Genomic DNA, 15,523 nt, shown 5'->3' with positions numbered 1-15,523 from the left:
GAGTGAAGGCCCCACTGCCTTCCATCCCCTGTGCTGGCTGCAAAGGAGGCCTTGCATTTCTGAGAAGACTCTAGGGAGCCAAGGCCTTGTAGACAACATTCACATTTTATTATTGAATTAACAGTGCTCAGGAGGTGAATGGTTAAGACAAATGGCCCCGTATCTCTACTTTTTTCATTGACATTACCAATCTCTTTTGGTTTTTTGGTTTTTGGAGACAGGGTTTCTCTGTGTAGCTTTGGTGCCTGCCCTGCATCTTGCTCTGTAGACCAGCTGGCCTCGAACTCACAGAGATCCACCTGGCTCTGCCTCCCGAGTGCTGGGATTAAAGGTGTGTGCCACCACTGCCCGGCTCCCAAGATAATGTCTTATGGGCATTCCCAGAGGCTCATTGCCCAGGTGGTTTTAGATCCTGCCAAATTGACAATTAACATTAATTAGCACAACTACCAGATCTTTTTTCTTCTTCCAGAAGCAAGCATCACATATATAAAAATAAAGATATATGTAAAAATGTTTTGCCATTTTTACTCTTGAGTTATTAACTCATTTTTTCCAATTGCTTTTATTGACAAGTTAGAATGAGAATAGATATTTTATTTTGTATTAGAATAAAGAATCATCTTTATATGACAGTACTTATATATTTTTTAATGTTAGTTTACATTTTATTTTCACCTATATCTAGGGCTTGATGGTATGAAATTAAAATTCTTTAACCTCACCCCTCAATTAACAAAGTTTTTTGATAACTGTAAGTTCCTGTGGAAATGTAATTCCTCTTGTGTTTTTTCTTTCAGATTCTTGTGGTCATTGAGCCGCTGCTGATTGATGAAGATTACTATGCCAGAGTGGAAGGCCGAGAGATTATTTCTAACTTGGCAAAGGTATTCACATTCAATTCCTGGAAAAGGAAGTCTGCCTTTTGAAGGGTTGAGGATTGATGGTACTAACCAAAGCTGCTGTTGTGTCTTTTGTCTTTAGGCTGCTGGTCTGGCTACTATGATTTCTACCATGAGACCTGATATAGATAACATGGATGAGTATGTCCGAAACACAACAGCCCGAGCTTTTGCTGTTGTAGCCTCTGCCCTGGGCATTCCTTCTCTATTGCCCTTCTTAAAAGCTGTGTGCAAAAGCAAGAAGTCTTGGCAAGCGAGGCACACTGGTATTAAGATTGTACAACAGATAGCTATTCTTATGGGCTGTGCTATCTTGCCACACCTCAGAAGTTTAGTTGAAATCATTGAACACGGTAAGTGGTGATGTAACTTTTATAGATCAGCCGTCCTGAATTTTTGATTACTGATTAGGGGGGGGTGGGGAATAACTGACAGGGCTTTCCCACACAAATGTGTTATATTTTGAAGTGGGGTTTGTAATAGCTTCTGTTAAGAAACTTCTTTTGCCGAAATTGTATGTACTGGAACATTTCCTGCCGTTTGGGGACATGGTTAGAGACATGGATGATTGGGTTGGGTTGTGAGATGAGTGTTGGAGCCGCCGACTCACGCCTGTGTTGGGGTGTGTAGGTCTTGTGGATGAACAGCAGAAAGTTCGGACCATCAGTGCTTTGGCCATCGCTGCTCTGGCTGAAGCAGCGACTCCTTACGGTATCGAATCGTTTGATTCTGTGCTCAAACCTCTCTGGAAGGGTATCCGCCAGCACAGAGGAAAGGTAAGTCCGCTCGTTAGCTTCTGGGCTGGTTGTTATTCATTAAGGCAATCTCAATTTAATTTTCTGACGAGTGTCTGTTTTATTTTTAAATAGGGTTTGGCCGCTTTCTTAAAGGCTATTGGGTATCTTATTCCTCTTATGGATGCAGAATATGCCAACTACTATACCAGAGAAGTGATGTTAATCCTTATTCGAGAATTCCAGTCTCCAGATGAAGAAATGAAGAAAATTGTATTGAAGGTAATTAGTTGTTCCAGTTTGTAGGTACATATTTGTTAACGTAATGTGCATGCTTTGGAAGTTCAAAGAAGTCTATTTATAACATTAAAAACAAAACAAAACTGTGGTGTGTTGTGTTTTGTCAGTGTTATGTGTTTGACTTAGTGTTTTTTAACCTTTTAGGTGGTGAAACAATGTTGTGGAACAGATGGTGTAGAAGCAAACTACATTAAAACAGAAATTCTTCCGCCTTTCTTTAAACACTTCTGGCAACACAGAATGGCTCTGGATAGAAGAAATTACCGACAGGTGACCTTTTATTTATTGCTAAAATTTGAGTCTCAGAAAGCTTTTTGATGAATTGTCTACTTAGAATGCACATTACATATAATAATTTGCTTTGGCTATCTTAAAATTTATATGTACTTTACTGTGACCGAAGATGAACTTTTAAGCCCTTTTATTTACTTTCTTTTTTGAGATAGGGTTTCACTGTGTAGCCTGGAATTTGCTATGTAAACCTCAAACTCACAGATCCACCTGCCTTTGCCTTCCAAGTCCTGGGATTAAAGGTGTGCTTTACCACACCTGGCCTCTTTCTTGTCATATTTTTGGAAAGCATTACATTTAATGTAAAATCCCCATGAAACTAGTGCATTTAAAAATGTTTATTTTTCATGTGTATGTATGGGTGTTTTACCTGTGTGTATATCTGCACCATTTGGTGTGTCTCATGCCTACAGAGACCAGATCATTGATCCCTGGTATTGGAGTTATAAACAATTGTGAGCCAGATATCTCCTGGTATTGAACTCACAGATATTTGTGAACCATGTTGTGGGTGTTGGGAAATTGAACTTGGGTTCCTGGAAGAATAAACCAGTACTCTTAACTGCTGAGACATTTCTCCAGCCGAGTCCTGTCTCCACTACCCTATCCCCTTGTGTGTACACGAGTGCTTGTATTTAAATTACACTTAGATTTGGTGTGTGCATATGCCCCCAGTGCATGCATGTTAACGGAGGTAGGAGAGCGAGCAGCTGGCCGGAGTTCCCTCTTTGAGGTGGATCATGAGACTCAAACTCAGGTTGTCAAGTGTGTTGACAAGTGCCTTTTACCTGTTGAGCCCTTCCTACAGCCCTGTTTTTTTCTTTTTGTGACAAAATCACTTTATAATCTAGGCTGATCTCAAATTCTTGGTCCTTCTTCCTCGGCCTCCCAGCTCACCAGTGCTTAACTATTGAGGCCTCTCTAGCTTGCTGAAACTTAAGTATAATTTTACTTGGAATTGTTTTTGTTTTGAGGATAGGCTCTCATGTTTCTTGGGCTGGCCTGGACCTTGCTATAGCCAGATTGGCATCGAACTTGGAAGATCCACCTCAGCTTTGTGAGTGCTAGCATTATAGGCAGAGCTGCTCTCACTTTGAAAGTTTAGTAGGAAGTTTTATTTCCCTAGCGGAGTACTAGATTTCAGAGGGTTTCGTTTTTGTCTTTTTAGTTAGTTGACACCACTGTGGAGTTGGCAAACAAAGTAGGAGCAGCAGAAATTATATCCAGGATTGTGGATGATCTGAAAGATGAAGCTGAGCAGTACAGGAAAATGGTGATGGAGACAATTGAGAAAATTATGGGCAACCTAGGTGCAGCAGACATTGATCATAAACTTGAAGAACAGCTGATCGATGGCATTCTTTATGCTTTCCAAGAACAGACTACAGAGGTAATGCCTACTAATCATTTATTTCTGGTTTAATTTCATTTTGTGTGCATGTATGTGGGAGAAAATTGGAGGCAGCTTTCGGGGATCAGTTCTCTCCACCATGTGTTTCCTGGGGGCAGGCTTGGGGGGCAACTGTCAACCAGGCTAATTATTGTGCTGTGGTGCTGGTGACTTTTGTATATGTAGAAAACCGTTAGTTTTAAAGCAGGTATCCCTTAAAAGTAATTTAGGTTTGACATTTTAAATACTAGTTTTCCTCAGTTTTAACAAATGTTCTTTTACCTTAGGTTTTTGGATTTGATTTAAAAACGAATGGGATGTTTGGGTGGTTGGAATAGATGGAATGTTATTTAACAATCAACTTAGTGACTTTGTGTGTTTTTATAAAAGTGTGACTTAGCTTTTTTCTCTCCTAGGACTCAGTAATGTTGAATGGCTTTGGCACAGTAGTTAATGCTCTTGGCAAACGAGTCAAGCCGTACTTGCCTCAGATCTGCGGCACAGTTTTGTGGCGTTTAAATAACAAATCAGCAAAAGTTAGGCAACAAGCCGCTGACTTGATTTCCAGAACTGCTGTTGTTATGAAGACTTGTCAAGAGGTAACCTATCTAGTCTACCAGGTTTATATATATATTTTTATCTGGTAACTTAATGCAGAAAGTAACATGTTAAATGTTTCTTTTATTACAGGAAAAACTGATGGGGCACTTGGGTGTGGTGCTGTATGAATATTTGGGTGAAGAATACCCTGAAGTACTGGGCAGCATTCTTGGAGCACTGAAGGCTATTGTAAATGTAATAGGTATGTATGTGATGGCCTGATGATGTGAGGATTTGGCTTGTAATTTTCTTTGTATTTTGAAAGCAAAATCTAAAGTCATACTTAGGAGTTTGATTTTTTTTCTTTCTTTCTTTCTTTCTTTCTTTCTTTTTTTTTGAGCACTTCAGGGTTGTCAAAATGTCATAAAGGTCTTCTTTTCCTATTTTATATTTATATTTTACTTAAAAATGTTAAAGGGGAAATTTAGGATATATAAAATATGGAAATGGTTATAGAGCAAAATGTGAGTTGCTGGGAGAGAGGACCCTGATAGAACTAGTGTATCTGCTAGAAAATAATCCAGCATCTTCTGTAAGATCTTCTGATAGATTCCAGTCTTTAAACATTCCTGTCTTTAAAATCTCAGTGTAGCTGGGCAGTGGTGGCACCCAACTTTAATCCCAGCACTTGCAAGGTAGGCAGATCTCTGGAGTTCGAGGTCAACCTGCTCTACAGTGCCAGGGTGGGGGGGGACAGGACATGGGGGGATAGGGGGATGGGGATGGGACGGGATATGTCTCTTATTTAAGCATAGTGTCAGAAGTAACGTCTGTGGGACTGAAGGGGTGGAAAAAGGCCTAGAGTTCCTAATACCTGGCTGATGATAACCATCACTTCAGGAAGACTGGAAATCTGTTTTGTTTTGCAGTTAAGGGGGTTCTGATCTGATTTACATGTCTGCTTTTGCTTATACTGTTGTCTTTGGTCAGAACATAGGCTGTTTCCATATTTAAATGTCAGTGTACAAATAGCATTTTCAAACTAAATAAAAACTTATTGAGTACCCCTCATTCTTTTTTGTTTTTGTTTTGTTATGTTTTTTTTTTTTTTTTTGAGACAGGGTTTCTCTGTGTAGCTTTGGAACCAGTCCTAGATCTCACTCAGTCCTAGACCAGGCTAGACTCGAACTCACAAAGATTCGCCTGGCTCTGCCTCTCGAGTGCTGGGATTAAAGGCGTGTGCCACCACCTCCCGGTGTAACCCTCATTCTTTAAATCACTGATTTCTTTCATTTCTACATGTAATTAGAAGCTTTCATTAGTTTTAAAACATTCTAAATCTAATTAGAATCTGGGGCTTTTATCCATAGGTAGCTTGTAAGTTTGTATTTATGTATTGCATTGCACAGTAAAAGGAAAAATGAGCAGAGGTTGCAATTCAAGTTGTAATAGTTCATTTTTTTTTTCTGTCAAATAGGTATGCATAAGATGACACCACCAATTAAAGATCTCTTACCTAGACTCACGCCCATCTTAAAGAACAGGCATGAAAAAGTACAAGAGAATTGTATCGACCTTGTTGGACGCATTGCTGACAGGTAAGCAGATTACTCCAACATTTTTAAGTAGTAGTACTTAGTTCAAGTAGATGGCTTAAACCTTCTTATATGCAGTATTTATTTTTAGATTTAGCAGATTAATATTCAGTGAGAAAGTTTTACTTACAATTGCTTACCCAAGTACAGTATGGTCAGGTTATCCTAGATTAATATTTTCAGTTAAATTTCGCTTTGGCTATTAATAAGAATCAGCAGTGTAGTTTTGTTGTTGTTTTTTTTGACACAGGATTTCTATGTGTGGCTCTGGCTGTTCTGGAACTCGCCCTATAGACCAGGCTGGCCTGGAATTCAGAGATTCACCTGTCTCTGCTTCCTGAGTGCTGGGATTAAAGGCCTGAGCCACCACTGCCCGACTCAGCAGTGTAGTTTTATAACTGAGCCAGGTTTTCTTTCTTTTTGTTTAATTTTCTTTTGAGGCAAGGTCTGATTGTATCCCTGCCTGGCCTGGAACTCACTATATAGGTTGGCCTTGAACTTGCCTCCCGAGTGTTGGGATTAGCGATATGCACCACCACTTCTTTAGTTTTCATTTAATATTTCAGGAGAGTTAGAAGTGGTTTCAGAATGAAACTGAGTATGTACATGTGCTTTTTAAACTTTGATTTGAGTAAGGGGAGAACCATTGTTCTCCATGTGTGAGGCCCTGGTCTTCCTCCCCACCACAACAAAAACAAATCAAAGTACCTTGATATCACAACAATGATAACTCATTTAATTTTAATTTTTTTTTTTAACTAGGGGAGCTGAATATGTATCTGCAAGAGAGTGGATGAGGATTTGCTTTGAGCTTCTAGAACTCTTAAAAGCTCACAAGAAAGCTATTCGAAGAGCTACTGTCAACACTTTTGGTTACATCGCAAAGGCCATTGGGTGAGTATTTTCACTTTCCTGCTAGGTTCTAACAAACCATTGTGTTGGAAAATGCTTTCATGTAGACATCTTTTGAGGCATTGCATAGTTAATCCTTTGAAGAAAAGGCATTTCATTAACCACTGACCTGCCCTTCCCTATTTTAAACTTTTTTTTTTAAACTCTTAATTGAACTAAAATAGATGGAATGCGTTAAAATTTCCCCTATTACAGTGTAGATAGTCTCAGAGAGGGAAATAGGTCCATTTTCAGGATACATTCAAGTTTTTGTTGGTCTTTTTTAGGATATTGTTTAATTTTTTTTTCTTTTTTGAGACAGGGTCTTTATGTAGTCCTGGTTGTCCTGGAACTCTCTATATAGACCAGGCCAGCCTCAAACTCAGAGGTCTGCCTCCTCAGTTCTGTGAATAAAGGCAGATTAAGAGCCTGTGCCCCATGTCCTGCTAGGATATTACTTAAAATATTGAGGGATGAGTACTCTACAGTCTTAATCTCCGGTGTCGATTATGGACCTCTGTTTTAGATGCTCTTAACAATAAAAAGAAGCTTCTCTGGGGTTGGATAGATGGCCCAGCAGTTAAGAGCACTGGCTACTGTGAGAGAGGAGCCAGCTTTGATTCCCAGCACCCACATGCCTTACAATCCACAAATGTAACTCCATTGTTGGGAGATCTGCAGACACACATGTAAGCTAACTATACATACAAAAATAAACATATACTTCTAAAAGTTAAAAGCTTTTGATATGGGTTGAGAACTGCACTGATTTATGGGTATAAAGATAAAAACTTAGGGGGCAGTTTATCATTTAACATAATGACAGTTATATCACACCTGTAATCCTCAAGATGTTGTGATTGTTTTGGAAGAGTGGGATATGAAGATTGTAAATGCCAGAGGTAGTATACATCTGCAGCAGAAGAATACTTGTTGGACATGACAGCATAGTTGCACACAAGAACCACAGGGACTTAGATGAGTTGTAACTTTGCATGACCTGCACAAGATCAAGCCAGTCAAAACACTGGCATGGACTGCGGAGCTCCCGTCCCCTGTTTGAAGAGCTATTGGCAATTGATGACTGCTGGGGAGAGTCAGTGTTAAGAGAGGGAGCCCCTGTGAGGCTACAACACATGCTTCAGTTCAATGTCTCCACCCATACGCAGAACATTGGCACTATGGGGACTTAGTGGATTTAAATTGTTCTTTTAGATGTATTTATTTTATGCCTATATGTATATGCATGTATTTACACATATACATGCCTGATTCCTGTGGAGGTCTAAGAGGGTGTTGGATCCCCAAGAACTTAAGGTATGGATGGTTGTGAGCCACCATGTGAGTGAGGGCTGGGAATCAAACCTGGGAGAGCAACTAGTGTTCTTAACCGCCGAGCTGACTCTTTAGCCCTGACTCAGTGGATTTATAAAAGGAGTACATAAGGTTGAGAGGACCAGTGAGGAAAGGGAGAAATAGGAGAGACCTTAGAAAGACCTTAGAAAGAAAAAGGGGTGGTTTGGCCAAAACTCATGTCATGCATGTATGAGATTCTCGACAGTAAGGTTTTTTTTTCTTTGTATATTAAACTTGCTTTAATTTTTTTTTTTTTTTTGGTTGTCATTTAAAAATTTTATTTTATGTGTATAAGTGCTTTGCCTGCACGTAGGTCTGTATGCCACTTATATACATGGTACCCTCAGGTACCACAAGATAGAATTGGATTCATTGGAACTTGGAGGTAGAGAAAGTTGTTAGCTACCATGTGGGTGCTGGTGCTGAGAATCATACCCGGGTCCTCTTTGATTTTACCTTTTTATTTTGGAGAGTCTCACAGTGTAGTTCTGGCTGGCCTTAACTCAAGATTAGTCTATCTCTGTCTTCCAAGTGCTAAGACTAAAGGTGTGGGCCAACATGCTGTATTTATATATAATTCATATTTTTTTTTTTTTTTTTTTTTTTGAGCTGAGGATCGAACCCAGGGCCTTATGCTTGCTAGGCAATGCTCTACCACTGAACTAAATCCCTAACCCTATAATTCATATCTTAATGTTTACTTTGTGATAAACCTGAGAGTGGGGTTAATGGGGAAGATGAGGAACAGATTTTATGCATTTGAGCATGGGAATCCAGGGTTTTGGGTATTTTTGTTTTGGATATTCTGCTTGGCTTTGGAGTCTACCACTTAAATTTCTTTATAGTTCAAAAGTTTATCAGAACATGACTATGTTCACTGATACTCCATTCCATTCCATTGCAGTTTTTGTTTTCTCTGAGAACAAGTTTAATAAGTATGATACCTTGCTGATGTGTACTTTCTTGTTTCTTTTCAGCCCTCACGATGTACTGGCTACACTTTTAAACAACCTCAAGGTTCAGGAAAGGCAGAACAGAGTGTGCACTACTGTAGCCATTGCCATTGTTGCTGAGACGTGCTCGCCCTTCACAGTACTCCCTGCTTTAATGAATGAGTACAGAGTTCCTGAACTCAATGTTCAGAATGGAGTATTAAAATCACTCTCATTCTTGTTTGAGTATATTGGTGAAATGGGAAAAGACTATATCTATGCTGTAACGCCTTTACTTGAGGATGCGTTAATGGATAGGTATGTGACTAAAACTAAATGTACAAAGAAAATTAACAATATGTCTTACATTAGACTTTACTAAGATAACTTTAAATGATCTCTTTGTTATATTGTTAAAGAAGAAACATTACTGTGATGGATTATTTCACATAATAAGTATAATTTCTTACTTTAATATTTGTTGTAGTGAGTTAGTCTCATTTCATATGTGTTAAGCTAAATACATTTTGAGGCACTTTTTAAAAAACAATTTGGGGGAATAAAAGATGAACACGAGTTAATCTGTATGGCAGTGAAATCTGTAGTTTTGATTTTGAGACAGTGTCTCAGGTCACCCAGGGTAGCTGAACATGACCTTAAACTTATTTCCTCACTTTCTCTACCTCCATAGTGTTGGAGCAGTAGACACGTACCACCATGCTTCTGTGGGGCTTCCTACAAGCTTTGTAACCTACCACCTGAGCTCCATCCTCGAGGGTCGTCTTTATTGCCAGAGCATAGTCTTTCCCTGGCAGGCCCCCAGTGTTCAGATGGCAGCTGTTGGTTCAGCACTGCTTGTGAGTTACTTGGTGAGAGTCCTGCCAGTTTACTGTCTCAGTCGAAGTGCAGAATGAATTGTAGCCGACAAGGTTTCTCAGGAAAGGTGGGAGGTTCAAGTAGTTTCAGTGGCTCCTAAGTTTTCAGCTGGTTACTGTGGTGGACAGCTTAAATAACTCACTGAACTGGCCACGTTGTGCCTCTAACCTCAACTACTATAGAGGCTGATGCAGGAGGATTGAAAATTCCATGCCAACCTGCTGCACAATATATTAAGACTGCCCTATCTCAAAACAAAATTGTGGAAATTGGTGGGGTTGTAGTGGTCCTTTCATGCATGAGGTCCTGGGTCAGTCCTCAGTGTAGCCAGAGTCACTCGTAACCTTCGTAAAGGTCGGCTTATACTGACTCAGTGTGGTACCAGAAAGTAGAGATGTAATTAGGAAGACACATCAGTAATTTCAGTCTGTAGAAGCCCGCTTTTCTAGGACCAAACAAAATAGCGGTAAATCACCTTGCTTCTCTCTCACATTGCTTCTTCATGAGGCATGTCTGAACACTACAACCATTGAAATGTGTGATTTGAGCTTAAAAGTTGTGTTCTGATTTGGAGGATTTTGTGAAAAGTAAACATGACTTGTCTCTTCATATATTGATTACATATAAAACTGATAGCAGAATTGAAAAGTTTGGTAGAACTTTCTGGTTTGGGGGTTGTTCATAAGAAAAACACTTGAATATTTATTGCACTGCAAATAAATTTGAATTTTATATTCTCTGTTAATATATCAAATTCCTTGTAGAAAATTTCAGACTTCTGTCAGATGTACATTTTGTAATTTTCATGTATCAATAATTTCTTATGCCTTTTGCATTCTTTTATTTTGTGATCTCAACTCTTAGAAAGGTTTCTTCTATTTTCTTCTTGTTTGGTTTTCAAGACAGTTGCCCTGGTTGTCTTGGAACTCCCTTTGTAGACGAGACTGGCAGTGAATTCGGAGATCCGCCTGCCTCTGCTCCTGAGTGCTGGGATGAAGGTGGGCAGCAGCGCTGCTCGGCTGAGCTTTTCATGTTCAGCTGTAGAGTTCGCAGTAGTTGTCGCTTCTCTGTGTGTTTCAAAAATGTGCTTTGGGGATGGATGTGCTCAAGATACATTGTACGTAATTCTCAGGGAATTAATAACCATGAAAAAGATGTAATCTTTGTAAGTTGAGGTAGGGGTAACTCAATTGAAAATGACTAAAAGAATACTCAGTTGGAAAACTTACTGAGAACATCTGCTTCATTGTGATAAATAAGTCAGATCATAAATAAAAGTAACAGTGTTATAGTTAATATTTTTTTCTTACTCTTTGAAGATTGTTAAGAGCTTGGCAAATGCATGGGCTCTACTTTATTTCATGTTTCACTCAGAGTAGGTACAGAGTGAACAGCATATTGATTGTCATGAACACAAATTCAGGTACTGTAAGAGATGAAAGTTCTTATTTATGCGGTTTTGAAAACCTGATTGGTTTTTCTCCTACATTTAATTTTTGAATGAAAAATTTGAGAGCAACTTCAATTTTGATTTATATGCTGGTATTGACTTATCATATTTAAGGTTACAGAGTTTAAATGAAATATTGACTGTTAGTCAAATGTAATTTGGTTTCTAATATGCAAGTGAATTTCTTATAAAATTAAGACTAACTTAAAGACTTTTTCCCTCCGTTACAGGGACCTTGTACACAGACAGACAGCTAGTGCAGTGGTACAACACATGTCACTTGGTGTATACGGATTTGGCTGTGAAGATTCTCTGAATCACTTACTCAACTATGTATGGCCTAATGTGTTTGAGACATCTCCCCATGTAATCCAGGCAGTTATGGGAGCTCTGGAGGGCCTGAGAGTTGCTATTGGACCATGCAGAATGTTGCAGTATTGCTTACAGGTAGGCTAAATGTGGGGTTTTGTTGTTTGTTTTTATACAAGCTCACTTAAAAATCATTTAGTTTATTATGAAGTCATAACTTTGAAGGAGACCCTGCAGAGTGGGGGGTTCTCTCCCGGCCCTGATTAGGCACAGACTGCACCCAAACACCTGTTTCAACAGAGAGCCTTTTTTTTTTTTTTTTAAAGATTTATTTATACAGTGTTCTGTCTGCATGTGTCCCTGCAGGCCAGAAGAGGGCGCCAGATCTCATTACAGATGGTTGTGAGCCACCATGTGGTTGCTGGGAATTGAACTCAGGACCTTTGGAAGAGCAGCCAGTGCTCTTAACCACTGAGCCATCTCTCCAGCCTTTTAAGCAGTTCAAGTGGCTGCTTTCTGACTCTGACAGAGAGAGAGAGAGAGAGAGAGAGAGAGAGAGAGAGAGAGGGAGGGAGGAGAGAGAGGAGAGAGAGGAGAGAGAGGAGTAAATGACCTTGTAGGTGTCTCCCCCTCCCCCCTTTTGATTTTCAAGACAAGATTTCTCTGTGTAGCCCTGGCTGTCCTGGAACTCACTCTGAAGGCCAGGCTGACCTTGAACTCAGAGATCCACTTTGCCTCTGCCTCCCGAGTGCTGGGATTAAAGGTGTGCATCACCACCCGGTAGCAGGTGTAATTTTTCATTACTTTTACATTTTATTTTCTGTGCATTGGTGTTTTGCCTGCACATGTCTGTGTGAGGGTGTCAGAAGCCCTGGAACTGGAGTTAAGTTGTGAGCTGCCGTGTGGGTGCTGGGGTTTAAACTGGATCCTCTGGGAGAGCAGCCAGTGCTCTTAACCAAGGAGTCATTTATCCAGCTCAGCAGGTGTAATTTATACGAAGAGAAAAAAGAGAGGTTTGTGTTAGAATGGGCTAGGTTGAGATGGTATATTTTGATTGGGCATGTTAATTAGATGAGCCAAAGGGGGGCTTTTGATAGCTGGACCTTGGTGGTTTGCCTCAGGAGGAGGAAGTGGCCAAATAAGGGAATAGACTTTGGGCACTTGTTTTAGGAATGGAATGGGGAAGGGCAAGGCCTGTTAAGAGCCATGCTCAAGTGGGCAAGTGTCCCTCACTAATTACCGGGAGACAGTTCTGTAGTGAGGTAGGAATTAATTTTGTGTTTACCCATTACAATTTTGTGCATTTCCAGATTTTTTTCCTTCCCTCTTCAAAGGAAGTACGTGTTTATTTTTTTGAGACAGGGCCTCACTCTGTAGCTCTGATTGGCCTGGGGCTCACTATGTGCATCAGGCTAGCCTTGGACTCCTAGATAGATCACCTACCTGCTTCTCTCTCCTGAGTGCTAGGATTAAAGGTGTGTCCCATCCCGCCAGCTGAGGCGGAACACTCCTAATCATGTCTTCACACTTTGTAAGTAGAAGTAACTCTGCCTTTCAATTATTCTAGGGTCTCTTTCATCCAGCTCGGAAAGTCAGAGATGTGTATTGGAAAATTTACAACTCCATCTACATTGGCTCCCAGGACGCTCTCATAGCACATTACCCAAGAATCTACAATGACGATAAGAACACCTATATTCGTTATGAACTTGACTATATCTTGTAACTTTATTGTGTGTCTAATACACAGCTGTTTCACACCTTAAACTTGCTTCGATCTGATGATATAAACTTGTAAACATTGCAGATCAGTGTAGAGCTGGTCATAGGAAGGGGTAGAAATCCAGTAGCATGATTTTTAAATAACTTTTGTTTTTGAGGTTAAACAGTAAACGCCAGTAGTGACCAAGGACAGTGATTACACACACTATACTGGAGGGATGTCATTTTTTATTCATCTTTATGAAGATTTAGAATTCATTCCTTGTGTTTAAGGGGAATGTTTAATTGAGAAATAAACATTCGTGTACAAAATGCTAATTTGTGTGTGTTTTTTGAATATAACTTGTAAAATGCAGAACTTTGGTAATGTATCGGTTTGTGTAGAGTAAGTTGCCTAATTTCATTTTCTGTCACTGGTTTATTATGGAACGTAGCAGAACACATTATAAAATGATGGTCTCTTTGCCAGAAGTCCCTTGTTTGTTGATGACGAGAAGTGTTCCTTTGGGGTGTCCCCCAGTGTAGCGTGACCATTCCATCACATAGGAAGTAGACTTCACACTCTCTTGAACAGCATTTTGTACTTACATAGCACCTTTCACCTCTTGATTTCTCAAAATGCTTTATGACTGGGCATAAAGGGTGTATTTTAAGTTATGTCCAACTCTTATAGGGCCTGAGTTTAGAAAGTGGAAAAGCTGTCTATACTTCAGAAGTGTGTTCTTCCTGTTGGGAGCGACGCTCAGAAATGCTAGTATGGTAACAGTCTTTGAACTTTTGTGGTAGGCCACTAATCAGTTTATTCAGTAAGCAGCTATTAAATACCTGCCGCATGCTAGCCACTGTCCTTAGATGCAGGGGCTGCAGAGGTGCATATGACCTGGCTTTTGCCTTTTGAAGCCAGTACACTGGAAAAGGGGGCACGCTCAGAGTCCTAATGTACCAGGGTGCTGTGCAATGGCAGAAGCAAGAATACCTGAATTTGCTTAGCTTGTAGCAATCCGATAATACATTGGTCTAAATGTGCAGCGTAAGCCAAATGCCCTCCAGTTCTGAGAGCCAAGCATTAAGTTAAGGCTCTACTTTAATGTTTGGGGGCAATGAATGAATCGGTTTTCTTCCATTACTTTATGCCCCAAATTTCTTGTTTTTAAGCCTTTTCTCCCCATCGGTGTTTTGTCGCTCTCTGTTTGTACTTGTATGGATTCTGAAGGGAAATCAATTCTGCTGTCAGTGTGACTAGCCTATGACTCTGCTACTTTCAAACTTCTCGACGCACTAGGTAGTTTGTGCTCCTATTAACAAAGAAGTCTCTGGTGGGAGCTTAGAGGAGAAACACCTCTGCTTTGCTTTTATAAAATTGATACTGAGCATTAAGTGTTCCCAGCCAGGACACAGCTCCTTGTTCCTTGTATGTGGTCTGACTTCTTGACAATACATACCATTGTGTAGTAAAATCAACCATAAATTCCCAAACCACTTTCCTGTTCTTAGAATTTTTCTAGCCATGCCCTATGCACTTTTAAATATTGCTGTTTTGTATAGTTGATTTCAAATAACCCTTGGTAATTTTTAATCTTGAGAATTGAATACAGTTCTCAAAGTTAAAGTTTGATTTTAAACCATTCTTGGGACAATTTGATGTATTATCAGCTAAAATACTTAACATAGCTTAAGTTTGTTTATCTCTGCTATTTGTGGAAAATAAGCTCTGCATTAGAAATGCAGATGAAAGGAGGCTGCTTACCCCTTGAGTGACATTTGCTGATGGAGGTCATTTAAGGATGGATAAGGGGGGAAATGCTTAAAGGCTGGGACCTCAAGATTTTGACCAAATAGACGTTCAGATTTTTGGATTGTTTAATGCTATTATTAATAAGAAAAGCATTTTGTGTTAAACCCTTGTGAAAGATGTTATGTGAAGTTTTAACTCTTCTCAAAGACCTTTAGCACTTTGTTCTGATGTTTCTTAAGGCAAAATTTAGGCAGGAAGAATTAATGTTCTTAAGGGGACAGAGGGTGGGTTTTTCTCTGGGCTTCCCCCCCCCCCATGGGCCATTGCCCTCTGATGGAATTGATTTCTTTGGCTGTTTGATTTTTTTTTTTTTTTTATATTGTATTTTTAAAATTTGTTGTATGGTGCCCTATGAGCATCACATACCACCAGATAAATAAAATTTATTATATTTAAAGTCTTAGTATACCAGTTCTTAATCTCAGTTGACTGTATGGTAT

General features: G+C 39.6%; 1 protein-coding gene across 2 annotated transcripts in view; it reads left to right on the top strand.

Annotated features, from left to right (window-relative positions):
- Sf3b1 (splicing factor 3b subunit 1) overlaps nt 1-15,111 on the top strand; it is a 43,883-nt gene extending 28,772 nt beyond the window's left edge. For both annotated transcript variants that reach the window (XM_036172914.1, XM_036172915.1), the window contains 13 exons: nt 801-887; nt 985-1,255; nt 1,533-1,678; nt 1,772-1,918; nt 2,081-2,206; nt 3,396-3,617; nt 4,034-4,216; nt 4,308-4,419; nt 5,635-5,755; nt 6,515-6,646; nt 8,977-9,249; nt 11,488-11,704; nt 13,134-15,111. In XM_036172914.1, coding sequence (XP_036028807.1) covers nt 801-887; nt 985-1,255; nt 1,533-1,678; nt 1,772-1,918; nt 2,081-2,206; nt 3,396-3,617; nt 4,034-4,216; nt 4,308-4,419; nt 5,635-5,755; nt 6,515-6,646; nt 8,977-9,249; nt 11,488-11,704; nt 13,134-13,292 — 2,196 coding nt within the window. In that variant the 3' untranslated portion in view covers nt 13,293-15,111. The remainder of the gene's footprint in view (nt 1-800; nt 888-984; nt 1,256-1,532; nt 1,679-1,771; nt 1,919-2,080; nt 2,207-3,395; nt 3,618-4,033; nt 4,217-4,307; nt 4,420-5,634; nt 5,756-6,514; nt 6,647-8,976; nt 9,250-11,487; nt 11,705-13,133) is intronic.
- Nucleotides 15,112-15,523: the final 412 nt, after the last annotated feature.

The sequence above is a fragment of the Onychomys torridus genome, chromosome 23 (assembly GCF_903995425.1).
Source record: "Onychomys torridus chromosome 23, mOncTor1.1, whole genome shotgun sequence".
Lineage (NCBI taxonomy): Eukaryota > Metazoa > Chordata > Mammalia > Rodentia > Cricetidae > Onychomys > Onychomys torridus.
The sequence above is the reverse complement of the archived record's forward strand: the minus strand, read 5'-3'. Positions and strand labels throughout refer to the sequence as shown.